At 45.6% G+C, this 21,570-nt stretch overlaps 2 protein-coding genes across 4 annotated transcripts; one reads left to right on the top strand and one right to left on the bottom strand.

Moving 5' to 3' along the window:
• Nucleotides 1-848: 848 nt before the first annotated feature.
• On the bottom strand, nt 849-7,288 carry coa8 (cytochrome c oxidase assembly factor 8). Its single transcript, XM_076748200.1, has 5 exons — nt 6,990-7,288; nt 5,466-5,663; nt 4,250-4,313; nt 3,855-3,945; nt 849-1,892 (listed from the first exon to the last, which is right to left on the bottom strand). The coding sequence occupies exons 1-5, from the start codon at nt 7,146-7,148 to the stop codon at nt 1,781-1,783; spliced, it is 624 nt and encodes a 207-aa protein (XP_076604315.1). The 5' UTR covers nt 7,149-7,288; the 3' UTR covers nt 849-1,780.
• bag5 (BCL2 associated athanogene 5) lies at nt 6,390-21,163 on the top strand. Of its 3 annotated transcripts, none has more exons than XM_076748197.1 (3): nt 6,390-6,482; nt 13,087-13,983; nt 14,979-21,163. In XM_076748197.1, exons 1-3 carry the CDS (start codon nt 6,427-6,429, stop codon nt 15,517-15,519), a joined length of 1,494 nt encoding a protein of 497 aa, XP_076604312.1. In that variant the 5' UTR covers nt 6,390-6,426; the 3' UTR covers nt 15,520-21,163. The 3 variants fall into 3 exon arrangements, with proteins under 3 accessions (XP_076604312.1, XP_076604314.1, XP_076604313.1); XM_076748199.1 differs by lacking the exon at nt 6,390-6,482 and adding an exon at nt 8,195-8,340; XM_076748198.1 differs by lacking the exon at nt 6,390-6,482 and adding an exon at nt 8,382-8,837.
• Nucleotides 21,164-21,570: the final 407 nt, after the last annotated feature.

The raw sequence follows: 21,570 nt of genomic DNA on the forward strand, positions 1-21,570 counted from the left end.
TTGGTCCATATCAGTTTAAATAATATTAATAAAAATAGACGAAGAAGAAGAAAAGGGAAAAAGAAGACGAAGACGGAAAAAGAAGAAGAAGAAGAAGCACCATTACAAGGACAATAACACAGATATAATCATTCAATATTCAATTGGTGGAAGTAATTAAGTACATTTACTCAATTACTGTATTTTGAATCAACTGTACTTTATTTCCACTTTCTGCTGCTTCATTTCAGAGAAAAATATTGTACTTTTTACTCCACTAACTTAATTTTGAGATGAAGATTTTACATGCAGAACATACAAGGAGTTTTTAATATGCAGTTATTTACCATTAAACTAACCAGGAGTGCATAAAGAAACTAAAATTACAGAAGTATTACTACATTTTGCTGATAGTACTTCTGTCCTTTTACTTTTCTGTCTACTTTTACCTCCACACTGTGTATTATATTTATGATTCTGTAAGCCAGCAGGTCATTATACAGATACTTTACTTATAAGTACTAATGCTACACTGTGGAAATACTCCACTGCAAGTTAAAAGTCCTGCATTCAAAACCTTGCTTCAGTATGTAGGTATTATCAGCAGGATGTACTTAAAGTACTCATGTAGTAGTAAAGTGTCCCTGTCAGTGTTTTTCTATCTGCTCCATTCATATGTTTGCTGCATTTTACTGCTTTAGATGTTTCAGCTTGAGCTCATTTCAACTACTTTATATCCTGTTGGCTGCTTTAAGCTACAGCAATGCATCAGAGTCTATAAGATCATCATATGTTTGCAGCACGGCCATCCTGTGAGAACCACGCATCTCCAAAAGTTTGACGAGCTCAGAAAAACAGATGACAATGTATTTTCCAACTGATCTGAGAGGCTTTTTAGAGAGTTTATTTAGCTGAAGAAGGAGGAGAAATTTCTCAAGACATAAAGGAAGAATTCATCCTTCAATTCAGCACAAACATTCAACATCAACACATCTGGAGATACAAGCTTTTCACTAGACAGGAAGAGGATGAAAACTTGTAATCTGTACAATATTTGCCTCAGATGTGGAGTAGAAGTTTAAAGTTTGTATAAGGTGGAAATAAACAAGTACAAGTACCTTGAATTTGTACTTAAGTAAATTCACTGAGTTACCTTCCAGTGCTGATCCACACACTTTGTTTATTTAGAAAAGTACCAGACTTTTGGTTTGTGCTTTGAATGAACCGACCAGCCTGTGACAGAAATGTTCTGTCTTTTCTCATCATGACTGAAAAACGTGCAGAGTGTGAGAAATCTGACAGAAAGCAGACAGAACTGTCTCAGCTGCCTCAGATAACACCGTGAAGACGAGACTGGAGCAAAGTTCAAAACACGCCTCGTCAAATCCGACTTTTCCGTGGAAGCCCAGAATCACCAAAACCTGCAGTGACTCAGAGACCCGGTGCATCAGGTCAGCGTTGACTGATACAACGTGAAATAACCACTGTGGGTTTTTTAGTAAAGAGCAGGCAGCTGTTAACAGCCTGTTTCAAACAAATGTCCTGCTGACATCTTTTGTTTTTCAGAGCAGTTATAAGAAAGATGGAGAGATTGAATTAATCACATCGACAGCTCATCTGTTCGTTTGTAAGTGAGCAGTGAAAAATATGTTTCAGCACCTGAGGAGGATCTGATTAAATCAACCACACATCAGAACCAGAAGATGACGAGACAGGCAGAAAAAAGACAAATCTCCTGTCGGATGAGCGTCGGCACTGTGAGTGAATGACAGAAGAACACAGGCAGGAGGAGGTGAACCTTTTATTTCTCCTCAGGAGGGGGGGGGGCTGGTTTTCTAACAGTCCTCCACACGTTGCTGAGGGCGACTCGGGCCATGAGCAAAGTGATGGTGAAGTTCCGTCGGTACCATTCCCTGAGAGGAGGAGCAGGAGGAGAATTAGAGGAGGTTCAACGCAGTGACTTCAGCAGATTATACTGCAGCAACACATCAAGTGTCTCCTTTCATTCTGGGAGAAAATACAGTTTTACAAAAGAAGTTAAGCTCATTGAACTTCTGTGCTTCATATCAGTTTATCTGGCTCAGCTCGTCAGCTCGCCGCCGCCGCCGTATCCACAGGAAACGAGCTGGTAGCTTCATATTTAAAGTACAGACATCTGAACAGAATCAGTCTTCATATTTAAGATTCAGAAGTGAAACTCAGACTGTATGTTCATTTGGTTCCTTCCTCTTACTGGTTAACTCGGCACTCACGACCTGTTTTCCCAGCTGAGGTGATTTTGAGACCACTGTCTCTGACGCTGACACGCAGGTCGTATTCACGCTTTCATTTCTGCAGCTTTTCACCCGTGTTAGAAAAACATCATTCTGTGGTCCAGAGCGATGCTGCAAAGCTTTTCCCCTCAAGTGGCTTCGATCGCTGGCTTCACACCAAATCAAGAGTCTAATTCGGGCTCCTTGTGATCAGTTTCAAGCTCACAGTGGTGATCCACCGGCTCTTTGTTGACCCTGCAACACCAGGAGGTTTCTGAGCTCCTCTGATCTCTGAGCTGATTCACTCCACACTCAAAACTGAAGGAAACTCTTTAAACTGTCTTCTTTTGGATTAAAGATCTGTGGAGAATCGACTTCCCTTTGTTTGGTTTTACATCTGTTTTAATCTCCATTTCATTTATGACCTTTACTCTGTTATACGTCTTATTTTTGTGTTTGTGAAGTGACATCATACTGACCGCAGAGAGATGAAAAATATATCGAGGCCACATTTTACGACACTGAGGGCTCAAAATGACTCTGAGTCTCTTTTAAAGGCCTCTTTTAAACCTCATCTGGTCATCTAGTCTGCGTTCGCACAGTCGGTCCAACACTTTGCCGAAAGACTTCAGTCCATGTTCTGAATCATGAGTCAGAGTTTATTCCGACCTTCTGCTCTGGAGGCTTATCAGAGCTCATTAAAAACAATTCAGATATTAGAGCGAATGTCCAAATTAATGCAGGAACATGATCGACAGAGGAAACCCAGAGACGACGGCTGAGTCAAGTTTGATAGCATGTACAAACAGTCAGCACGCAGCGCTTTTCATTGAGGGGACAGCTAACAGCGGAGCACGTATGGCTGGTGTTATTAAGACGCATCATAGCCGATGTTCACAGTCTACTGACGTGTTAAACTGAGCTCTTTTGCTTCTCTTGTGTCCAAGAATGAACCAAAAGGTGGGAATGAACTGAATCTGGTGCACACGCAGCTGCATTTTGAGCTCTCGATGTAGTAAAACACGACCTGGATGAATTTATTTTTCTCTCCAGGGCTCCATAACATCGACATATGACTCCTTTTTCAAATACAAAGCACTGTACGGTATTTATTCTAATGGTCACATCATTTCTGATGCTGCAGCAGCTGCTAACCTGAAACACTAAGATCACTGCACAGAGTGGGAATAAATGTGGATCAACGGGGATGTTTCGCTGCACAGCACAAAGCAGCACAAGCTGCGCTGGAGGCTCATTTGTACAGTTGAAAGATTTTAAACAGGCCGAGACAAGAAAGCAATAACGGCAGGGGAGAGGAAACAGGGAAATGCTGTTATTTCTTAGATTTACAGTAAAAGTTGGAGTTTGAATCCCACGCAGGGAAGGCGAAATGAAAGCAGCTGCAGAGGTGACGCGTGTGGGCAGAAAGCGGCGTTCTTTCTGGAGGATTCTCCACCCGAACAACGAGTCGGCCACTCTGCAGAGCGAATTCACAGCCTGCCATGTTTGTTGTTCTCTGTACACAAGGTACAGGCGTCAATTAGAGCCCACGGCTCCCACGGAGGGAGATGTGCCCGCCCACCCACGGCGCCGTGGGAGCTGCCCTGCTGCAAAACAACTCACTTGTTATAATTTGCGTGTCGTTTTCTGTTTTTGTCGAGGAAGCTTTTGTAAAACACGGCCATTTCCTCGCTGCTCAGGGAGCGGCGGCGTCCTGCAGGGAGAGGAGACACAGCAGAGGAACGTTACACTCTCATTAAGTTTCCTCTTTACATCCTCAGCTGTTACATAAAACCTCCTCAGCTCACCGAGTCGTCGGTGTCGAGTCTGTCGGGCTTCATTTCTAACGTGTTCTGACAGACTGTGAGTGAATTCACAATCCACGCAAAAGCACAGCGTGCAGGAGTTTTTAATTCTATTCCAGAATTTAATCTTCTTTTCTGAGTAAAGCCTGTGCACGTTTGCTGTGCACGTAAGACGCCAGCGCTGTAATGTACGTGGAGGCTGCACGTCCTCACCTTGCTCATCTCGCACAGTCAAGCCTTTTGCACTCAGATGTGAAACGATGAAAGCGTGTTTTTCCTGCAGAGAGGACACAAACGTGTTATTTATCTATTTAGATTTGACAACATTCACAAACAGAAAGCCAACAGTCAACACAGCGACTCACATCGAACGCAGACGATAAGTCAGACAATTCAAAACTGAATGAATTAGACAAACAGGTCGTTTAAAGTGTCCACAGAGGCCTGAATACACAGAACAAAAGAAATCAATAATCCAGAATAAACCAACAACAGGAGCAGATTAACTAAAAACTAAAAAATGATTTTCATATAGAAAAATATCTGTTAAATACTCTGAAACTCAAGGTACTTAATGCCTCATCAGATTTAAACACACACAGACACGCTGCTGTCACCTGTCAGAGCTTCACCTGACAGCTGTGTTGTGCGATGCTGCCCCCTGCTGGTCAAAACAAGAACTTTAAGAGAAAGAGCTCAGCCTGCAGAGGACGCGACACTCAGGGACATTATGAATAATGACGACAGTGACGATGTGATGCGAATCCACACGTGGAAGCTCTGAGGTCTGAGGTCAGAGGTCAGAGGTCAGAGGTCAGCCGCAGGGCAGCAGCTCTGGGGTCGGTCAGCAGGGAGGATGTTTGCTGATTCAGAGGCTTCACATCAGTTCATCTGCTTAACACGAGCGTTTCTCTGCATCATCCTGCTGCTCAAACACGTCGACTCTGTCAACTCTGTACGTCTTAATGTATCCGCTGAAGCAATCAATCCATTAATCGATCGACGGACTCATGATGTCCACCGTTTATCCAAACGTCTTTTCTTCAAACTTCTCAAATTTGCTGCACTTTATAGAACGACTGATTCATTTAGAAATGTAATTTAGAGATTTACTGATAATGGAAATCATCATTAGTTTTTTTGGGGGGGGCTCTTTCTGTTCACACTAACCCTCTGTGATGGGCACTAACCTGGATATCATGTATTTTATTAGCACTTCCTGTATTTTAACCACGCTGCCAAAATAAAGCACAGCCTGTGTGACAGATGAAACCGAGACCAAAGGACGCAGAGACTTCAGAGTCTTAAAACCAAAAATAACGTTTAACTCTGAGCTGTGAAGCAGTGGACGTGTCGGGTAGTTTCTGCGCCTGCGTCTGCGTTTGTCTTCGTCTCGTGAGTCGTTTTATTTAAAAAGCTGAATCTCGACCTTGCTGAAGGTGATGTTCTGCTTGGTCCAGAACTCGTGGTTCCAGTCCTCCGTCTCCTGCCTCAGCTGTCGCAGCCTCTTCTCCAGCTCCGTCTCGCTCTCTGGGACGCGGTAGACGATTGGCCGCAGGTTGGACAGAGGGTTTGGTGGACCAATCCAGTCGTGTGTGGAGCTCGGTGCCGGTCTGAAGAGCGATCTCTGCACGTGAGCAAAAACAAGAGAAACCTTTTACTGCGCTGCCGCTTCACCACTGCCAGCTTGGAGCAGACACGAGCAGCGGAACCCCGACAGATCGTTTTCATTTTCAAACTTTCAGTCTTCAGACCAGACGACGCCGACTCACGTGACATCACTTGAGGCAATTTATCAGGCTTCGTACAGCTCCCTCTGGAGCCCAAAAAAAGGATTTATACTACTTCTTCAAAATACCCAGCGGGACCCCCAAGACCTGTAACTAGGCCGATTCCCCACAATAACAATAATAAGATGTGCTGCAGATACAGAAAACGCAGCCAAACACAGAAAAACTTCAAACTGCTTCTCAATTTAAAAAACAAATACAGGACAAAGAGAATATTAAAGCAGTGACTTCGTCCACAGGAGCTGCAACCGATTCAGAAGAAGAACAACATGAGAGGAAATCACCTCCTGCAGATCAATAAATAATTAAAAAGATGGGACTGATCACTTAATTATTACAACCTTAGTGTGTATAAAGTGATGTAATGCTCCACAGAACAAGTTAAAACACAGAGCCTGATGAGGTGAGGTTCAGGGCGAGGCCTGGGGGGCGGGCCGGCTCTCTGCAGGTGTGTGTCACTCAGGTAACAGTCTCATTTGAAGGCAGCAAACAGCAGACAGACAGACAGACAGACAGACAGACAGACAGACAGACGTCACATGGTTTACACCGGCAGCTGACTCACAGGGAGCTGCTTATCATTTCTAACCAGAGGACCTGATGAGACGAGCAGCGAGGCAGAGAACACGTCAACGGACTCAGAGAGCAGCAAACAGGTAGATACACCTGGGAAAATAACCTGATACTCTGAGGAAGTACAGATGTTACCAGACTGTAACTAAGTGTATTTACCTCAGTACTGCACTTATACTTTACTACTTATACTATCATTGTGCATTATGTGTACTTTTACTTTTACTTGAAACTTTACTTTTCCTTAACGCTGCCAAATCATATATAATATGTAGATCTACCACAGCCCGCCTACAAGCTGCAGGTGTTAATAATACATGATAATGAGTTAATGTCATGTATTCATACTGTACCAGCATTAATGCAGTTAAATGCATTTAAACGGAGCGAGTTTTACTTGTAATGGAGTATTTTTACATAGTATTAACCGCATTTATACTTCAGTAAAAGATCTGTCAGCCCTGATATTACTCGACTCGATCCAACAACAGTGGTAACACACACACACACACACACACACACACACACTGCCGGTAGCGGTTCGTTTGTGGACGTTACTGAGGATGACGATGATGGCTTTCCGCACTAACCTTCGGTGTTTTGTCCTGCTGGGTTGCCAGTTTGGAGCTGCAGTGCCGCCTGTCCCCCGCGGACGGACGGCGTGATCGCAGAGCAGCGTGGAGGGTGGAGGGGCTGAGCAGCCTCCATGTCGGACAGCCCGCCGCTGCTGCTGCTGTTCTGGACGCCATTTTTAACGAGCCGAGGCTAAACTGCTGTTAGAGTGAGTCATTGGCCGATACTGTTCGTGCTCACGCGCTCTACTCCACAGAGGAGGCCATGTCTGCGTCCTTCGGCGGAGATAAGCAGCCGTTTGGTCACGTGACGCCCACACTCAAAGGGTGTGTTCCAAAACTCTATCGGAGTAAAGCAGGAGGGAGGGTACATTATTTGTCTTGAAAGTGTGGTGGAACAGAAGCATAAAGTAGCAGAAAATAGAAATACTCAAGTAAAGTACAAGTATGTTAATTTTATACATAAGTACAGTACTAATAATCACACGATATAAGAATACTCTGTTCCAACTTAAGCCCACGTTCAAAATTTTACTTTAGTACATACAAAAAGGACACTTAAACTTAACCTAAACTGAAAATACTTCACATAAATAACCATTTGTCCTTAGTTCCTGCATTTTAATGTGATATAAAAATTTTTACTACAGTATTTATACTGCTTACTACACATAAACGTCAGAGTTATTAACAAAATGTATAAAAGTAAAAGTAATTACAAAGCAGCCAAATTGAGCTTACATTATTTTTCTGTAGGACATATTATACTATTGGGAATTTATTGTCGGTGCATTAACATTTAATCAGCATTTTGATATTATACACACACTATAACAAGACCACATACTGTAAAATACATATAAAAGTCCTGCATTCAAAAGTTAAAAAAAAAAAAAAAAGCATGAAAAACTCAAATAAGTAGGCTACAAGTACACCAATTTTGTACCTCCTGCTGCACTCCAGTTTGTTTCCCGCTCTTGCCGCCACGTAACAAACGGCCCGGCGGCTCTGTCAAAAGGAGCGTACCCAAGATTGGACGACCAAAATTTACACTGTGTTAAAAATAGTCAAGTTGATGTCCGTTAAAATAACGTTGATGTATTATACTTCTACATCGATATGAACTTATTATAGGTTAACTAAACACAGATTCACAACTCTTATTCGTTGAGTCACGGAAACGCCGATTAAATTGCTTTTATTTCCCCCCAAATGAGCAAAGACAAACTCCGTGTTAGTTTCATACGCAGGAGCCGGAAAGTAAGTAACTGTTACTCGAAGGTAGCTAGGTAGGCTAATGTTTAGCTTTAATCAGAGGAGGTGCGCACTTTTCCACAACAGTTCAGATGGCTGTACGCTGGCTATGCAGGTAAGAGTGAAACCGTGAAAGTGAGGAAGTGGTGTGAATGTACAAAGACCAAAAAGCTGAAGTTATTCGGCCAAGGTGGGGCAGAGTCAGGTGATCATCGGTAGCTAGCTTAACGCACTGGCACAGACAATGACATTCACTGAGCGCCGGACGTGGAAAACGGAGTTCGACTATTTGATTCAAAACGGCCACTTAAATCACCCGTAAGATTCAGAAACATATGTTTTAATAAAGCCAGATGTTTTAACGCGAGCCTCGGCGGAGGAAGCCCCTCACGGTCTGTGGGAGGGGCGACACCAGCCCGACCGCAGTCAGTCAGTCAGTCAGTGAGGCGTTCGGTGCTGAGGCTGACCGGAGCACCATCGCCCCCGCCGAAAGCTCTCTGAATCGGGGATTATCCATTTGGATGCCTCTTTGCTCCACGAACCGACCTGCTTTGGCTGATGGAAACAGACATCCGCGAAAATGTGCGCGAATGTGTTCGGAGTTTTGAAAAGGTGAGAAATAACGATGCTGCTGGTGTGTGTGTGTGTGTGTGTGTGTGTGTGTGCGTGCGTGCGTGTGTACGTGTGTACGCGCGCGCGTGTGTGTGAGAGAGGATACAGCTGACAGCCTCTGGAGATGCTTCGAGCGGGTTTGTGAGATCTAGAGGTGTGGTGTCTGCTGGTTCTGGTACAGCTGTGCTCATTTGCATACCCTCACAGAGGCACATACCTTCCTGCCAACCAGCTGGCCAAGCAGGATTTTGGACGGTGACATAATGCGCAAAGCCGTGCAGGACCGGTGCAGGCAGCCTGGAGATGGGGAAGGTGCATGCACGGTTTGGGGGAGATTCAAGCCGGGGGTGCTCGCTGCATGTTAGGTCCAGCTCAGGCAGCCTTCATGCTGAGTGACTCATGGGAGGGAAGGCTGATGCTCAGTGGCGAACCTCTCCTCAGCTGTGAGAGCATGGCTTCAGCCTCCAGTCCTTTTTTCTTGTCTCTCTGGACCAAATGAAGGCACGAGGTGTGTGCCAGGCTGGAGTGGATTTTGCTGAGATTATCCTAATAAATACTCAGATTTGTAAGCTCTGGCTTGGCATGTGTTCATCCACTATTCTGCAAATGCCCAGCCCCTCGCACTCTTACATAAAAGTACTTTAGGGAATGCTAATACATAATCCTGTCTACTCTAATTATTGATGCCGTGAATAACAAAACATCATATTGTCGGCCTCGGCATTCATATGCAACGATCACATCGTGCTCACAGGCACCTCGGCCGATGATGACAGCCCGTCTCATGATGCAACCTCTCCCCTGAGCCATGTTCTTCTGCCAAAACTCAAATCTTCCCCGTATCTTAATCCTGTGTATCACCATTCACCCTGCAGACACGGAAAGTTCACTTTGATGGAGGCTGGGCGTTCCTTTCCTCCGTAACGGTTTTCCTGCTCGCCATTTCCCTTTCTTTGTCTCTGATTTTTAAGATCCAAAGTGGGATTTATCTGAATACTGGAGGCAGTTTTTCATTTCAGTAGACTTGAGGTTTGCGTGGTGATCCTGGATGGATTACTGGTCCATTACTGGGGCAGAGGGGTCAGGGGGTCCCGAGGCCGAAGCACTGGTTATCCTTCATATTACAGCTGCAGAGGATTCTGAGGCAGCAGCAGCATTTCATCCAAATTCACTACAATTAATAAAACAGTTGAAAGAACAGCAGAAAAGCTCCACTTTAAGAAAATAAAACCTGAATCTCAGACTTTGATGTTTTGCTGTAACGTACGCCTGCAACTAACGTTCTTTTTCATAATCGATTAATATGCAGATTATTTTCAGTACTGAGCGATTAAACGTGTGGTCTATACAACATAAAACAATTGTGAAAAAAGCTCATTACAGTTTCCCAGAGCCCAAAGTAATGTCAGCAGCGGAAAAGCTCTTCATGTACTGTCACGAATGACAAAGACGAGCAGCAATTCCTTTCATTTAAGACGCTGGAAGCAGAAAATGTTTGACATTTTTGTCTGAAAATGAAAATGGCTGACAGTCAATTTTAAAATAGCTGGAATTCAATTTTCTTCCAATCGACTAATCGTTGCAGCTCTGCTGTAGTATTTTGTGTAACTGTATCTGCCAGGAGTCTGCGTTTGGACAGGTGTCAAACAGCCGCTCTTCATCTCCAGTGTGAAGTAAATCCTGAAGTTCAGCTGCAGTTCAAGATCTGACAGCACACCAGAGAGTTCAGGTTCACCTGCTAAATGCTGAGACGTCAAGCAGCTACAAAGAGCCACAAAGACGACTACAGAGAGACACAACACAACTACAAAGAGATGCAAAATAACGACAGAGCTGATAACTGCACAGCTGAACTTCAACGAGATGCAAAACGACTGCAAAGATATGCAAAAAACTATAAACAGATGCATGAATACAACGAGATGCAGAATAAATACAAGGAGCAAATTGACTACAAAGAAACATAAAGTGATGCACAGTGACTACAAAGAGACAAAAAAACACTACAAAATGACAACAAAGAGATACAAAATAACTGCAAAAAGACACAAACTACAAAGAGACAAGACAACCACAAAGATACAGCGTGACTACAGGTGCAACATGACAACAAAGAGACACAAAACTACAAAGAGACAAAAACAGACCACAAAATCACAACAGATAGAAAATGACTGCAGATGTCACACGACTAGTAAGAGACAAAAAGACACTACAAAATGACAACAAAGAGACACAAATCTACAGAGAGGAAACATGAGAGCCCAAGGAGACGTCTAAAGATGTCTTCTTTCGTCCAACCAACAGTCCAAACCCCGAATACATTCACTTTACAGTGATTCAGAACAGACAGAAGCAGCAAATCTTCACGCTGGAGAAACTGGAATCAGCTAATTTTTGGAATTTTGGCACAAAAGGTAATTTGCTGTTTAAGAAGCCTGTTGTTAGTCGGACAGTTAAATTACGCTGAAGACAGATTTCTTGAAGCGTTGAACTGGGAATACATTTCACAGCTCGAGGCACCTGTGACACACTTTGAGGCTGTTTGACCGAATTTCCTGCTCAGGTGCAGAGACGCTCTGAGGGGTTTCATATTCGGGGCGTTGGTCAGCGGCGTTCTGTCCTCCTCAGTGTGTAAAGCTCGGTGTTCAGGCAGGATGCTTTGTATGAGGATGAGAGAGCCATCGCCATCATGTCACCACGAGCCTGCTCCCATTGGTTGTCATGTGGGTGTTCTTTTTGTCGACAGGAAAATGTAGGTTAACCTCATTCATTCCCTCGCACAATTGTAACGACAGCGTTTCACATGAATGTGTCATGTGGGCGTTTCTCCTCGTCCTGTCTTGAGCCGGGTCGTCGTTTGGCTGATCTGGAGTCTGTGTGACGTAAAATAAGAGCACGTCGACAAAAGAGGTCAAGGTCAAGAAGAGACTCCTCTGTCTGCTGCGTGGTCGTTGTTATACTCACATTTCAAACACCAATCAGCTGTTTGGAGAGCACATAGACACATTTACAGTATTTAACAGGGTTTGCACTGTTTCTAACACTGTTTATGTGTGTGGGGTCGTTTCTGTCATCGTGTTCTGCTCATTAATACAAAGTGATGTTTTGATCTAAGAGCTCAGTGGCTCTAAACCCTTTAAACAAACCCTCCACATGTGTTGTTATTAATATTAAAGAGTAACGAAGCACCAGGTCACATTTACCTGTTTGGGTTAAAGTTTGGAGTCTGTTGCACCTGTAACTTCACACATTTTTAATCTCCGTTCAGACATTTCCTGTTTAAATAAAGTTACTATCACTGTTTCTTACGATATGTTTTTATGTAACAAGATGGATTTTGGCTCATATGTTGGTGTCAGATGTTTGAACTCTTAAGTGCAGCTTCAGAAATCCAATGTAGGTCAGATTCAGTTACAGTTTGGAACAAAAAGGCCTGAAGGAACGAGGAGAAACCTCCTTTAACAAACTGAACCTGCGACAGATCGTAAACTGCGGGTTGGTTTTTGGGTGACGTGACAGCTCCTCATAGATGAGGCTGGCAGCAGGTCTGCAGACCAGCAGCATGTTGGCAGCACAGCGGTAGACTGTCAGGACTGCTCACACATAAGATGGATTATTTTCACGTTTAATAACTCTTAAGCCTGCAGCCTCGATTTCTGACATGTTACGCATGACAGAATCGCCTGTAAATTGGAGATAGAGCTCCTTCTCCTCGGCTGATTTTTCGTCTGAGTTTATATTTTAGTTTCAGTGGGCGAGTGTCTCCACTGCAACATAACAGCCATTGTGGTTATATCCAAAGGTCATTTGTTCTAACTGTAACGTATTGTGTGTGTTGATGCTTTCGTTCCCACTGGAGCTGTGCAGAAAGATTTCCAGAAATCTTAGCTTTGTTTGCACATTTTGCCCGTACAGAAACACACATTGTTTGCATATTAAGTTTCATGTGAGAACAAGGCCAGCAGCATTTACATCTGACCGCACTGTTGATCATTCCCATGGAGCCGATGGAGTTTTAAATGTTCAGCTGAGGTTACAGAGTTTGTCTTCATGCCAGCTGCTTTGGCTGACATCCAGACATTAGTTGGAGGTCCTATTCAGTCGTGTTGGCTGTGAGTATCTGAAAAGAAACTTTTGAAGTAATCCACCCATTCTGGCCAGTAGACAACAATGTTAGCGCGGCTGAAACTGCTCTGAATTGTCGCTCATTGTTCTGACGTTCCTTTCATGCTGCCTTTCTTTGCAGCCTGTTTGGGAAGCCCTTTGATGGCGGGAAGAGGATGGACCATGGTGGTCCACAGCAGCAGCAGCAGCATCCAATGGAGCAGCAGCAGCAGCCGTATCATCCGCAGCACCCTGCCATGATGCGGCTGTACGAGGTCCAGAAGGAAGTGGCGTCTCTGGGGCCTCAAGTGTGCACCTTCAGCGGCATGCAGAACGACCGCGACTACAAGCGTCTGGAGCGCGAGCTGACACGGCTGCTGCTGGAGGTGGACCAGGTGGACACGGAGGGCAAACCCGAGCTGCAGGGGGCGCGAAAGAGAGCGGCGCAGGAGGTGGAGGGCCTCCTGCGCTACCTGGAGGAGAACGCCACTCACCCATCCCGCCTGGCCATCGAGCAGCTGAGCAACGAGGCGCGGCAGCTGGTGGACGAGCGCGTGGTGGCGCCTCAGCGTGCCGGCGGGGTGGCCGAAATAAACGACGAGCTGGTGGATGCGCTGCAGGAGCTCGTGCTGAGGCTCACGCAGGTGAAGACAGAGGGGAGGGTGCCGCTCCGCAAGGCGCGCTACCGGGCGCTGACACGCCTGTGCGCCGTGCAGGACGTGATCGAGGGGCGCACGCAGCAGCAGACCCTCTCCCTGCCGCTGTCGGGGGACACCCACGAGGCCGTGCACCGCATCAACCAGGTGATGGTGAAGGTGAGCGTGGCGCGCAGTCAGCTGGTGGCGCTGCTGATGGGGCTGAGTGGGAGGGACAGCTGCGCCCACCTGTCCAGAATCCTGACGGAGATGCAGGTGGAGCTGGACGCCCTGGATGTTTCCGGGAACGCAGCAATCAGAAACTACCGGAAGCAGGTTGTGGAGGAGATAAACGGGCTGCTGAAACACCTGGACCTGGAGGGGGAGGGAGACGACACGCGCAGGTGGGCTCAGCTGACGATTCTGCTCTTAAAGATTCATCTGCGCATTGTTTTCTGTATTAACTGAATAATCGCTGTGAAGTCAGTTCAAAATCAAAGACATTCAAATTGCTGCCATAGAACGCAAGCGAAGTCATTTTTTGGCACTTTTGCTTAAAAAGGACCTAAAATATCTCAAAAGGAAGGAAGTACCAGTTGAACATTTCGGCTCTCCAGAGTACGCCTCTGTTGTCCTTATATTGCACATGAGCTGATGTTACTGTGCATCGCCAGCAGCTTGGGTGGTGAATCGGAGGAGGGGCTGGGCATTGTCGAAGTTTGATTTGAATTATGCTGCACTGTCAGGAGTGAATTAGACTCACATCACCAGAGAGGCACTGATAGCAATAACACGCCCACCAGGTACTTCATTATGTGCAACAGCAGACTCGAGCACCGATTTAAGCACCACTCCATTCACAGGCTTTTCTTTGTGCTGCCTTGTTTTGCCCTCAATTAGAGCAAAATAAGGTTGTTTGATACAGTTTGCACTGAAATAATCATATATGTCTGACCAGCCAGAAAACAAAATATCACCTTCCTAAAATAGAGATCAGAATAAAACTCAGTAACGCACTCGTCTAAAATAACACGTTTCAGGGTCACTCCTGAGCATACCTCAGATTTAAAGGACATTAGTTGATGCTTTTATTTTGGTAGAGTTGCCTGAGTTTGACACCACACTGGAGACATTTTTGCAAACAAAGAGTTTGATCACATTTATTCCATAACATGGAACACAATTCCTGGCTTTGAACATCAGTTTTAATTGTTTTAGGTCTAATTTCGCTGTACGTTTGTTATATATTGTTGTCTATTGGATGACTAGTATCAAGTATGGATACTTGGGTGCCGACTGACGTGCAGCTGGTAAAGATGTTTGTCACAGGTTTGATCTTCATCTTTGTGAAGCTGCAGTTTGTGGTTGAAGTTCAGTGATTGGGTGTTTGTCTCTTCAGGTACGACTTGGCGCAGAACAACTCCATCCGTGAAATCGAGGCGGTGCGAGCGCACGTCTCCCACCTGCGAGAGGGCGTCCTGCGGCACTGCGTGATGGGGGACCTGAGCTTCAGGCCCAAAGCCGAGCTGCAGAGCCTCCTCACTCACCTGGACCAGGTGGACACCGCCAAGAACCCGTGCATCAGGGAGGCCCGCCGCCGCGCCGTGGTCGAGGTCCAAGCCATCATCACCTTCCTGGACCTCCGCGAGGCCCTGGCCCGCCGCCAGCCGGGCCCCAGTGAGCACCCGTCACACCGGGCCGTGTGGCTGGTCCTGGGGAGCCTGTCAGACCTCCAGGCCCAGGTTCTGGGCTTCGATGGCAAGCGGGCCGACAAGAGCTACATGATGCTGGAGGAGCTGCTGACCAAACAGCTGCTGGCGCTGGATGCCGTGGACCCGCAGGGGGACGAGACCACCAAGATGGCGCGGAAGCAGGCGGTGAAGTTCGCCCAGAACATTCTCAACTACCTGGACATGAAGACGGACGAGTGGGAGTATTGATCCATTCAGAAACACGGGTCACAGAGCGGAGGCCGTGTTGCTCCGCAGGGACGCCGGACGGGACGTCGCTGCAGGAACGAAAGGAGGTGATAATGTGTGTAAATCCAAAAACTAGTACGTTATCATTCCACGGGCTGTAAATATTGACTCAAATCCCCAGAATGCACTGCAGCAGCGCTTTTCTTTTGTCTCTTTGTGGTAGTTGTGGCCGACCCTGCTGAGAAGTCAACAACACAGAACTCCTTTTGTGAAACACTTTGAAAAGTTTTTTTGTGCTTTTTGAAGATTTCTTTTGAACTCTCCCGTACGTATGTGTGTGTGTGTGCGTGTGTGTGTATGTGTGTGAGTTGTCGTCTGTCGTCTTCGTATTCGCTGTGTGGTCATCAAAGCCTGCTGCCAAAGCACTACATAATGCCTGTTACAGTGGTCGCGTCCTCCAGGCTGCACTTGCTATCGATGAATTACCCGAGTGTGATGATTGTTTAGCAGTGTCAGGTGTGAATGAGACCGCCGAAGCATGTGTTAGCGACAGCGACCTGATCAGGCAGGGCTGTCCACTGCTACCGTGAGACCTGGTGTCTGGTTGTACTGGGCTGATTTTGGGCGTAAGAATATCAAAATCTATCCAAAAATGTCAGATTACAGGAGCGTCTCTCTCTTGTTTTGCTGCGGTTTGTATTGAAATTTGGCCTGATTCTATTTGGCGAAGCAGATGGCGTGAACAAAGGTTGACCAGGAAATTAATGCTGCAGTGAAATGTGCTTTTACACAATGGAGGAAGATTTTGGGGCATTTTAAAAGCAGCATCAAAGGTGAAACAGTGGAGGCAGAGCTGAACATCAAGCTGGTGCTGAAGCCAGACAATCTGTGTTTAAACAGAGATGTAATTAGAGGGAGAACAGTGGGAGTTTGCATCACTGATGGAAGGTGACGCTCCCCCCCTGCCTGACCCTGTTTATCCCCTCAGCATTCGGTCATGTCTCTGGTAGCGCTCCAATTCAAACAACCGTGGCAAGCTCCCCCAAACCCTGCACGCCGCAGCTGTCATGAGGAAAAAAGGCAAACCTCGGCCTACAGCTGAGATACAGAGGCGTCGATGAGGTTAGATGAGGGGTGTCATCCTACGAGGCGTCCATGTTTAACAGACAGCAGGATGTTTGAAAACATAAGAGAACCTTTCCCCCCGCCGCCCGTGTAGCTGTTAGTCTGTAGTATGCTTCAAATGTTTGTTGTGACTTTGTATGATTGGCTGTAAACGGATCAGGTTTGAAGTCAGAGATGGAGGCGAAATTTTGCTGCTGCTTTCGGTTTTTGTTTCTACCCACTGCTTTCTACCGACGGAGGAGGAGTGCGACTGGGAGGGGTCCCCGGGGAGAGGAAGAGGAAGGGAGGCAGAGGCGGCGATATCCAGTGGATTGACACATCAAGGCTGACGCTCAGAGGGCCGTCGGTCGGCTTCTGCGCAGCGGAGAGGATTGATGGCGACGGCGGCCGACAGAGCCTTCTAGAAACTTCTGCTGGAGACGGTGGGAGGGAGGGAAAGGACTGGAGGAGAAGTCCAAATCTCTGTGCCTTTATTTTCACCCTTCCCTGTGAACCAGTGCGTGTAAAAGCAGCCTTGTAGTGCAGCTGAATGAGGAGCCGGCAGCCGCCCGTTTTGATGCGACGCTGAAGCACCGAATGTGTTTACGGAGAGCACCTTGGCCATTATCGCCACAACAATTTGCACTACTTGTCAAAAAATGAGGCTTTTTTCAAATCAGTATCTATTCCCTGATAAAGACTAAAGGTGGTGGTGTTCTGCTCAGTAATTTCGGGGTCACGCAGACTGACGGCGCTCCTCGCAGCAGGCGGTAAAATGAGTCACGTTGCTGCAAACGGTCTCGCTGATGGGGCTCTGAAAGCAATCAGGCTGAAATTCAACCGACAAAACAGAATAATGAGCCGATTAAATGGCTTCACAGCTTCCCGTTGACCTCTGAGAGTAAACGAAGAGAAACGAGACGTTCGTCCTGCAGGAGATTGTCAGTGATGTGACAGAACAGCCACACGAGCAGCTCTGGAGCTTTCAGTCACTTTGGATGAGCTTCATCAGCAGAGAGAGTTCAGTTTTATGTGAACAATCGATCAAATGACTCGTATGGAAAGAGGTCGCTTGCTGTGACGAACCCAGACTGCAGACAGACAGAGTTAGTGACGAGCTGGTGAACATGGCGGAGCATTTAGCAGCTGAAGGGACAGATGTTTTTCTCAGGCACTGGTGGAGAACAAAAACAGAGCTAAAAGGAGATGATAGATCAGGTGATCATGATTCTAAATGAATGCTTATTTTCCTCTTTGATGGCAATGACATGTCAATTTTACTCAAAAACATAATTTAATACAAGTTTAAAGAGAGAAAATTTCAGAAATAATAATTTCATTTTCAAGAATTAAAGACTGACAGTGTTTGGAAAAAGAGGATATTTGAAGATGAGCACTTGTGTGACAGTTGTTTAGTGTGGTTTCATCTCATACAGTTTGGATTATATTACATAGACTGAAATCTACGTCTGCTGATGAAGGTCATGTGATATGATAGAAAGCTCCACACACTGCAGCGCTTAAAGGACCTGAGCTGAGACTTTGTGGCAGATTAGTTTGGCGATCATCAGGTCAGCGTTTCCTGTCTGACGAGCTCTTCCATCAGCTGGGCGTCATTGTTCTCTCTGCTCTGACTTGCTGGTCGTTCGCAGCGTGAACTCAGGCTCAAAGGTCGAATGTCTCAGCAGTTTTGCAGCAACAGGTTTCTCATTTGCGACTAAAGCAGCAAAGCTGAAGCGAATCTTGGGGCTTTGTCGCTCGTTCCAGCTGCTCAGAAGGTCGTCCTGTGTATCACTGCTTTTTTAAACACCAAAACATGTTCCAGCAAACTCCCACAGACCCTTTTTGTGTGCATTAAGCTGCAGTCGGAGGCATTTTCTGGCAGGTAGCCTGCGGCTCGGCCTCCTGGGTACGGAGCTGACTCATCCGGGGGAAAATTAGATTAAACAGTGTTCATTAAACATCGTCAGCCTGCCTGGCTGTTGTTGCAACAGATGCTTTCTCACAGCGAACCTTATGCTCTCTCAGACCAAACCAACCCGAACACACCTTAAGTTCACATGCTCTTTTTGTATGCAGTAAATATATAAAGATGTACATGTACTCCTCGCAGATCACTGCATCTCTGTACATTGCCTCCTTCTTAAACGTACATCTGAATAGTTTATGAAATGTTTTACACTATATGAAGAAATGTCGCTTATATCTTTTTCTGTCTCGTCATCTTCGTGTCTCCAAGCCTCTTTTTTTATTCAGTATTCGCGGCGCCTCAGCGAGTGGGCGTTCTGGCAACCGCACAAATTTATGCTCTGTGGATCATATGTGCAAACTTAAAAAGGAGGATGTCAGTGAGGTAAAGCACCATTTTCTAAATGTTTCGCTGAAGGGAAGGTTTTTGTTAGAGTCTGTGCCAGCGAGACGGAGCACGTAACCCTTCCCAATTACCACCACTGCTCCTCTGATTCTGTGCCGAGTCTAAATGGACCCTGGGCCCAAGCAGAGTTACAAACAAATTTCTCTTCTGAATTCATAAGAACTGGGATCGATAACAGTGTTTGATGCATTTTTTGCGACCGTATGTGTTTGCACAAGAAAAAAAGATGGATTTTATAGGTTTAAATGAAGGCTAACATGTCTGCGTTAACTAGTTTGTCCCTGCATGAGTGTGAACGTTGGTCAGATGACTGGTTTGTATTTAAAAGATGTCTAAGAAACATTTTAAACAGCATTTTAAAGGATAAGCTGGTAATTTAGTCTCTTATCAGTGTCATCGTGAAGAAATCCCATGAAAAGACCAGAGAAGAGAAAGTCTCAACAAACCTTGAAAAATCCTTTAAAACTGGCAACAAATATGAACTTTTATTTTGAAAAAAGGCTCAATAATTTCCTCAAACAGCTGGACGCTGGAGTGAAATGTGTTCTAGTCTCGTGGATTAGCGGTGGATTAATCAACATTTGGTGTTCTGGGATGATTTCAGGCAGCAGGATGGTGTCTGTTAACCTGATGCTCGTCCATGGAAACTCTTTGGAAAAGGGCCGGCACTGACAGACAGTAGTTGGCCGGTGATTGGACGAACTGTCAGTCTATCACGGGCTAACCAATCGTATGTCAATCTTTTCCATCCAGAAAATCCTTCAGTTCATATCTCGTCTCTCAGTGAAGGGTTGCTCTGCTACAGCAGCGTCTGCGTTACGTGTCCAAACAAACAGCTGCTTCTCTCACGATCGACACACCTGAGCCACACCTGTACCTGCCAGTAGTTCTCACAGGAGGCTGATTGGTCTAAAACCAATGCAGTTTGGCCACAAGCGCAAAACTTGAAGCATGGAAAGATGGATTCTCGCCTCACGTGATCTTTCATGATTTGGTGATCCAGCTGCTAATGAAGCTAACGAAGGAACGCGGCTCACTGATGTGGTTTTAATAGTTTTTGGACAACAGTGAAAAACATAATCAGTTTTTGGATACTGGAGGTTCTTTTCATGGGATTTGTTGACAACAAGAAAAAAATAATATCACTTTTAAAAAAAAAAAAATAGCCCTGCTTCTCATGAAAACAAAGCGTCAGAGTCTTTAGCAAACTTCAAATATCATATTTGCAAAGAAGAAGACAGTTTCCTGAGAAGGATGTCAGCTGTTCCAGAAAGTGGCACGAACTGGTTTTAATACCCGTCGGTCATTAAATGGATCGCTGGTTTAATCCTGACCTGGAATCATTTGGTATTTCAGTTCCTCCTGCCTGCATTCACAGTCCTCTCCAGCCAGACGTTCAGGATTCCCCAACACGCAGCTGGACGGCTAAAAGCAGCTCCGGGTCGTCAAGAGTATCTGAACCTGGAGTCCGTTAGAGATTCAGACCTGGCGGCTTCTGAAAGGTATCTGTCCGACTTCTGTCCTGCGATGCGTTGACACCACTGAGCGACTGACGTGCACATTTAGAGGTTTAAAGATTCCATTTTCCTGCTTTGGGTTGAATGTAGTCATTGGAGAATGTTTTGCGTTTCTTAGTACCAAAGTTGATTTCATTAAGGAAAGATCTGATGATGATGATGATGATGATGAAGGTGGCAAAGAGGGAGGTGAACACATCACAGAGCAACTTAACACCAGCTGAAAACCTTTTCTTAGCACACCCACAAATGATGCTGCAGTTTAAAATCAATAAAGCAAGCGATCAAAGGCGGGACAAAGGTCGATTTTAGAAAGTAAAATGATCCACCGCGAGGGAGGAGACCTTCCTTCGAGCTTAAACGTCTTTCATGAAGCGCAGTGTTCGTTCTTCGGCCGCCGGTGTTGTTACTGCTCCGCCTTTCTTTATGCGAACAGGAATGTGTTCTGCGACTGAAAAGGTTTTGCATTTCTCTTTTTGTTCCAAACATGTCTTCTTAAGTCGCCTTTAACTGCATTGATTGTGACAGGCTTTCGCTGTTTCTCCTCCGAGACGCGCTTGTACAAAAAGCACACTGAGACTGGAAAACATAAGCTGTGTGAATGCTCCGTGGATGGTTGTGTTTTCAATTTGTATTCCCACTGCAAAATAAAGACGGCGTGTCTAGATGAGTGTTATGTTAATGTCTTTTTTATTCCTGAGTCTGGCAGCTCTCCAGAGGACACGTGAGGACCCGACAAGTGTCTGAAAAGTCGATCACAAGCTTTCAAACTTTCAAAATGCCTACTCAGGGTTATTTTAAGAAAACATGCAGCATCGCCGAGGGACGCCCGATAAAAGGCCTTTCATGCACCACGACGCTCCGCGCTGCAGATGGGCATTAAACTTTAAAGTGACGCTCTCATCCAGAGCAGGTGAGGGGTTCAGTGTCTCTCACAAGGCCACTGTGACAGGAGACACGTCTGCTACAGGAATCAAACCTGAAATATCTCAGATTTTAGTTTAAACATGAAGCGTCAACCCAGAAAGAGGCTCCATGACACCTGAGCAAACGCCACCCGCTGATGAAGAAGAGTGG

Source organism: Chaetodon auriga, chromosome 14 (assembly GCF_051107435.1).
Source record: "Chaetodon auriga isolate fChaAug3 chromosome 14, fChaAug3.hap1, whole genome shotgun sequence".
Lineage (NCBI taxonomy): Eukaryota > Metazoa > Chordata > Actinopteri > Chaetodontiformes > Chaetodontidae > Chaetodon > Chaetodon auriga.

Bases quoted from the DNA above. Each gene is read 5' to 3' on its own strand.
- coa8 (XM_076748200.1), bottom strand. From the start codon at position 7,148: ATGGCGTCCAGAACAGCAGCAGCAGCGGCGGGCTGTCCGACATGGAGG. The intron at 5,664-6,989 runs GTTAGTGCGGAA...GCTCACGTGCAG, and splicing joins AGCAGGACAAAACACCGAAG to AGATCGCTCTTCAGACCGGC. The intron at 3,946-4,249 runs GTGAGGACGTGC...CTCTCCCTGCAG, and splicing joins GACTGTGCGAGATGAGCAAG to GACGCCGCCGCTCCCTGAGC.
- bag5 (XM_076748197.1), top strand. From the start codon at position 6,427: ATGAGACGAGCAGCGAGGCAGAGAACACGTCAACGGACTCAGAGAGCA. The intron at 6,483-13,086 runs GTAGATACACCT...CTTTCTTTGCAG, and splicing joins ACTCAGAGAGCAGCAAACAG to CCTGTTTGGGAAGCCCTTTG. The intron at 13,984-14,978 runs GTGGGCTCAGCT...TTGTCTCTTCAG, and splicing joins GAGGGAGACGACACGCGCAG to GTACGACTTGGCGCAGAACA.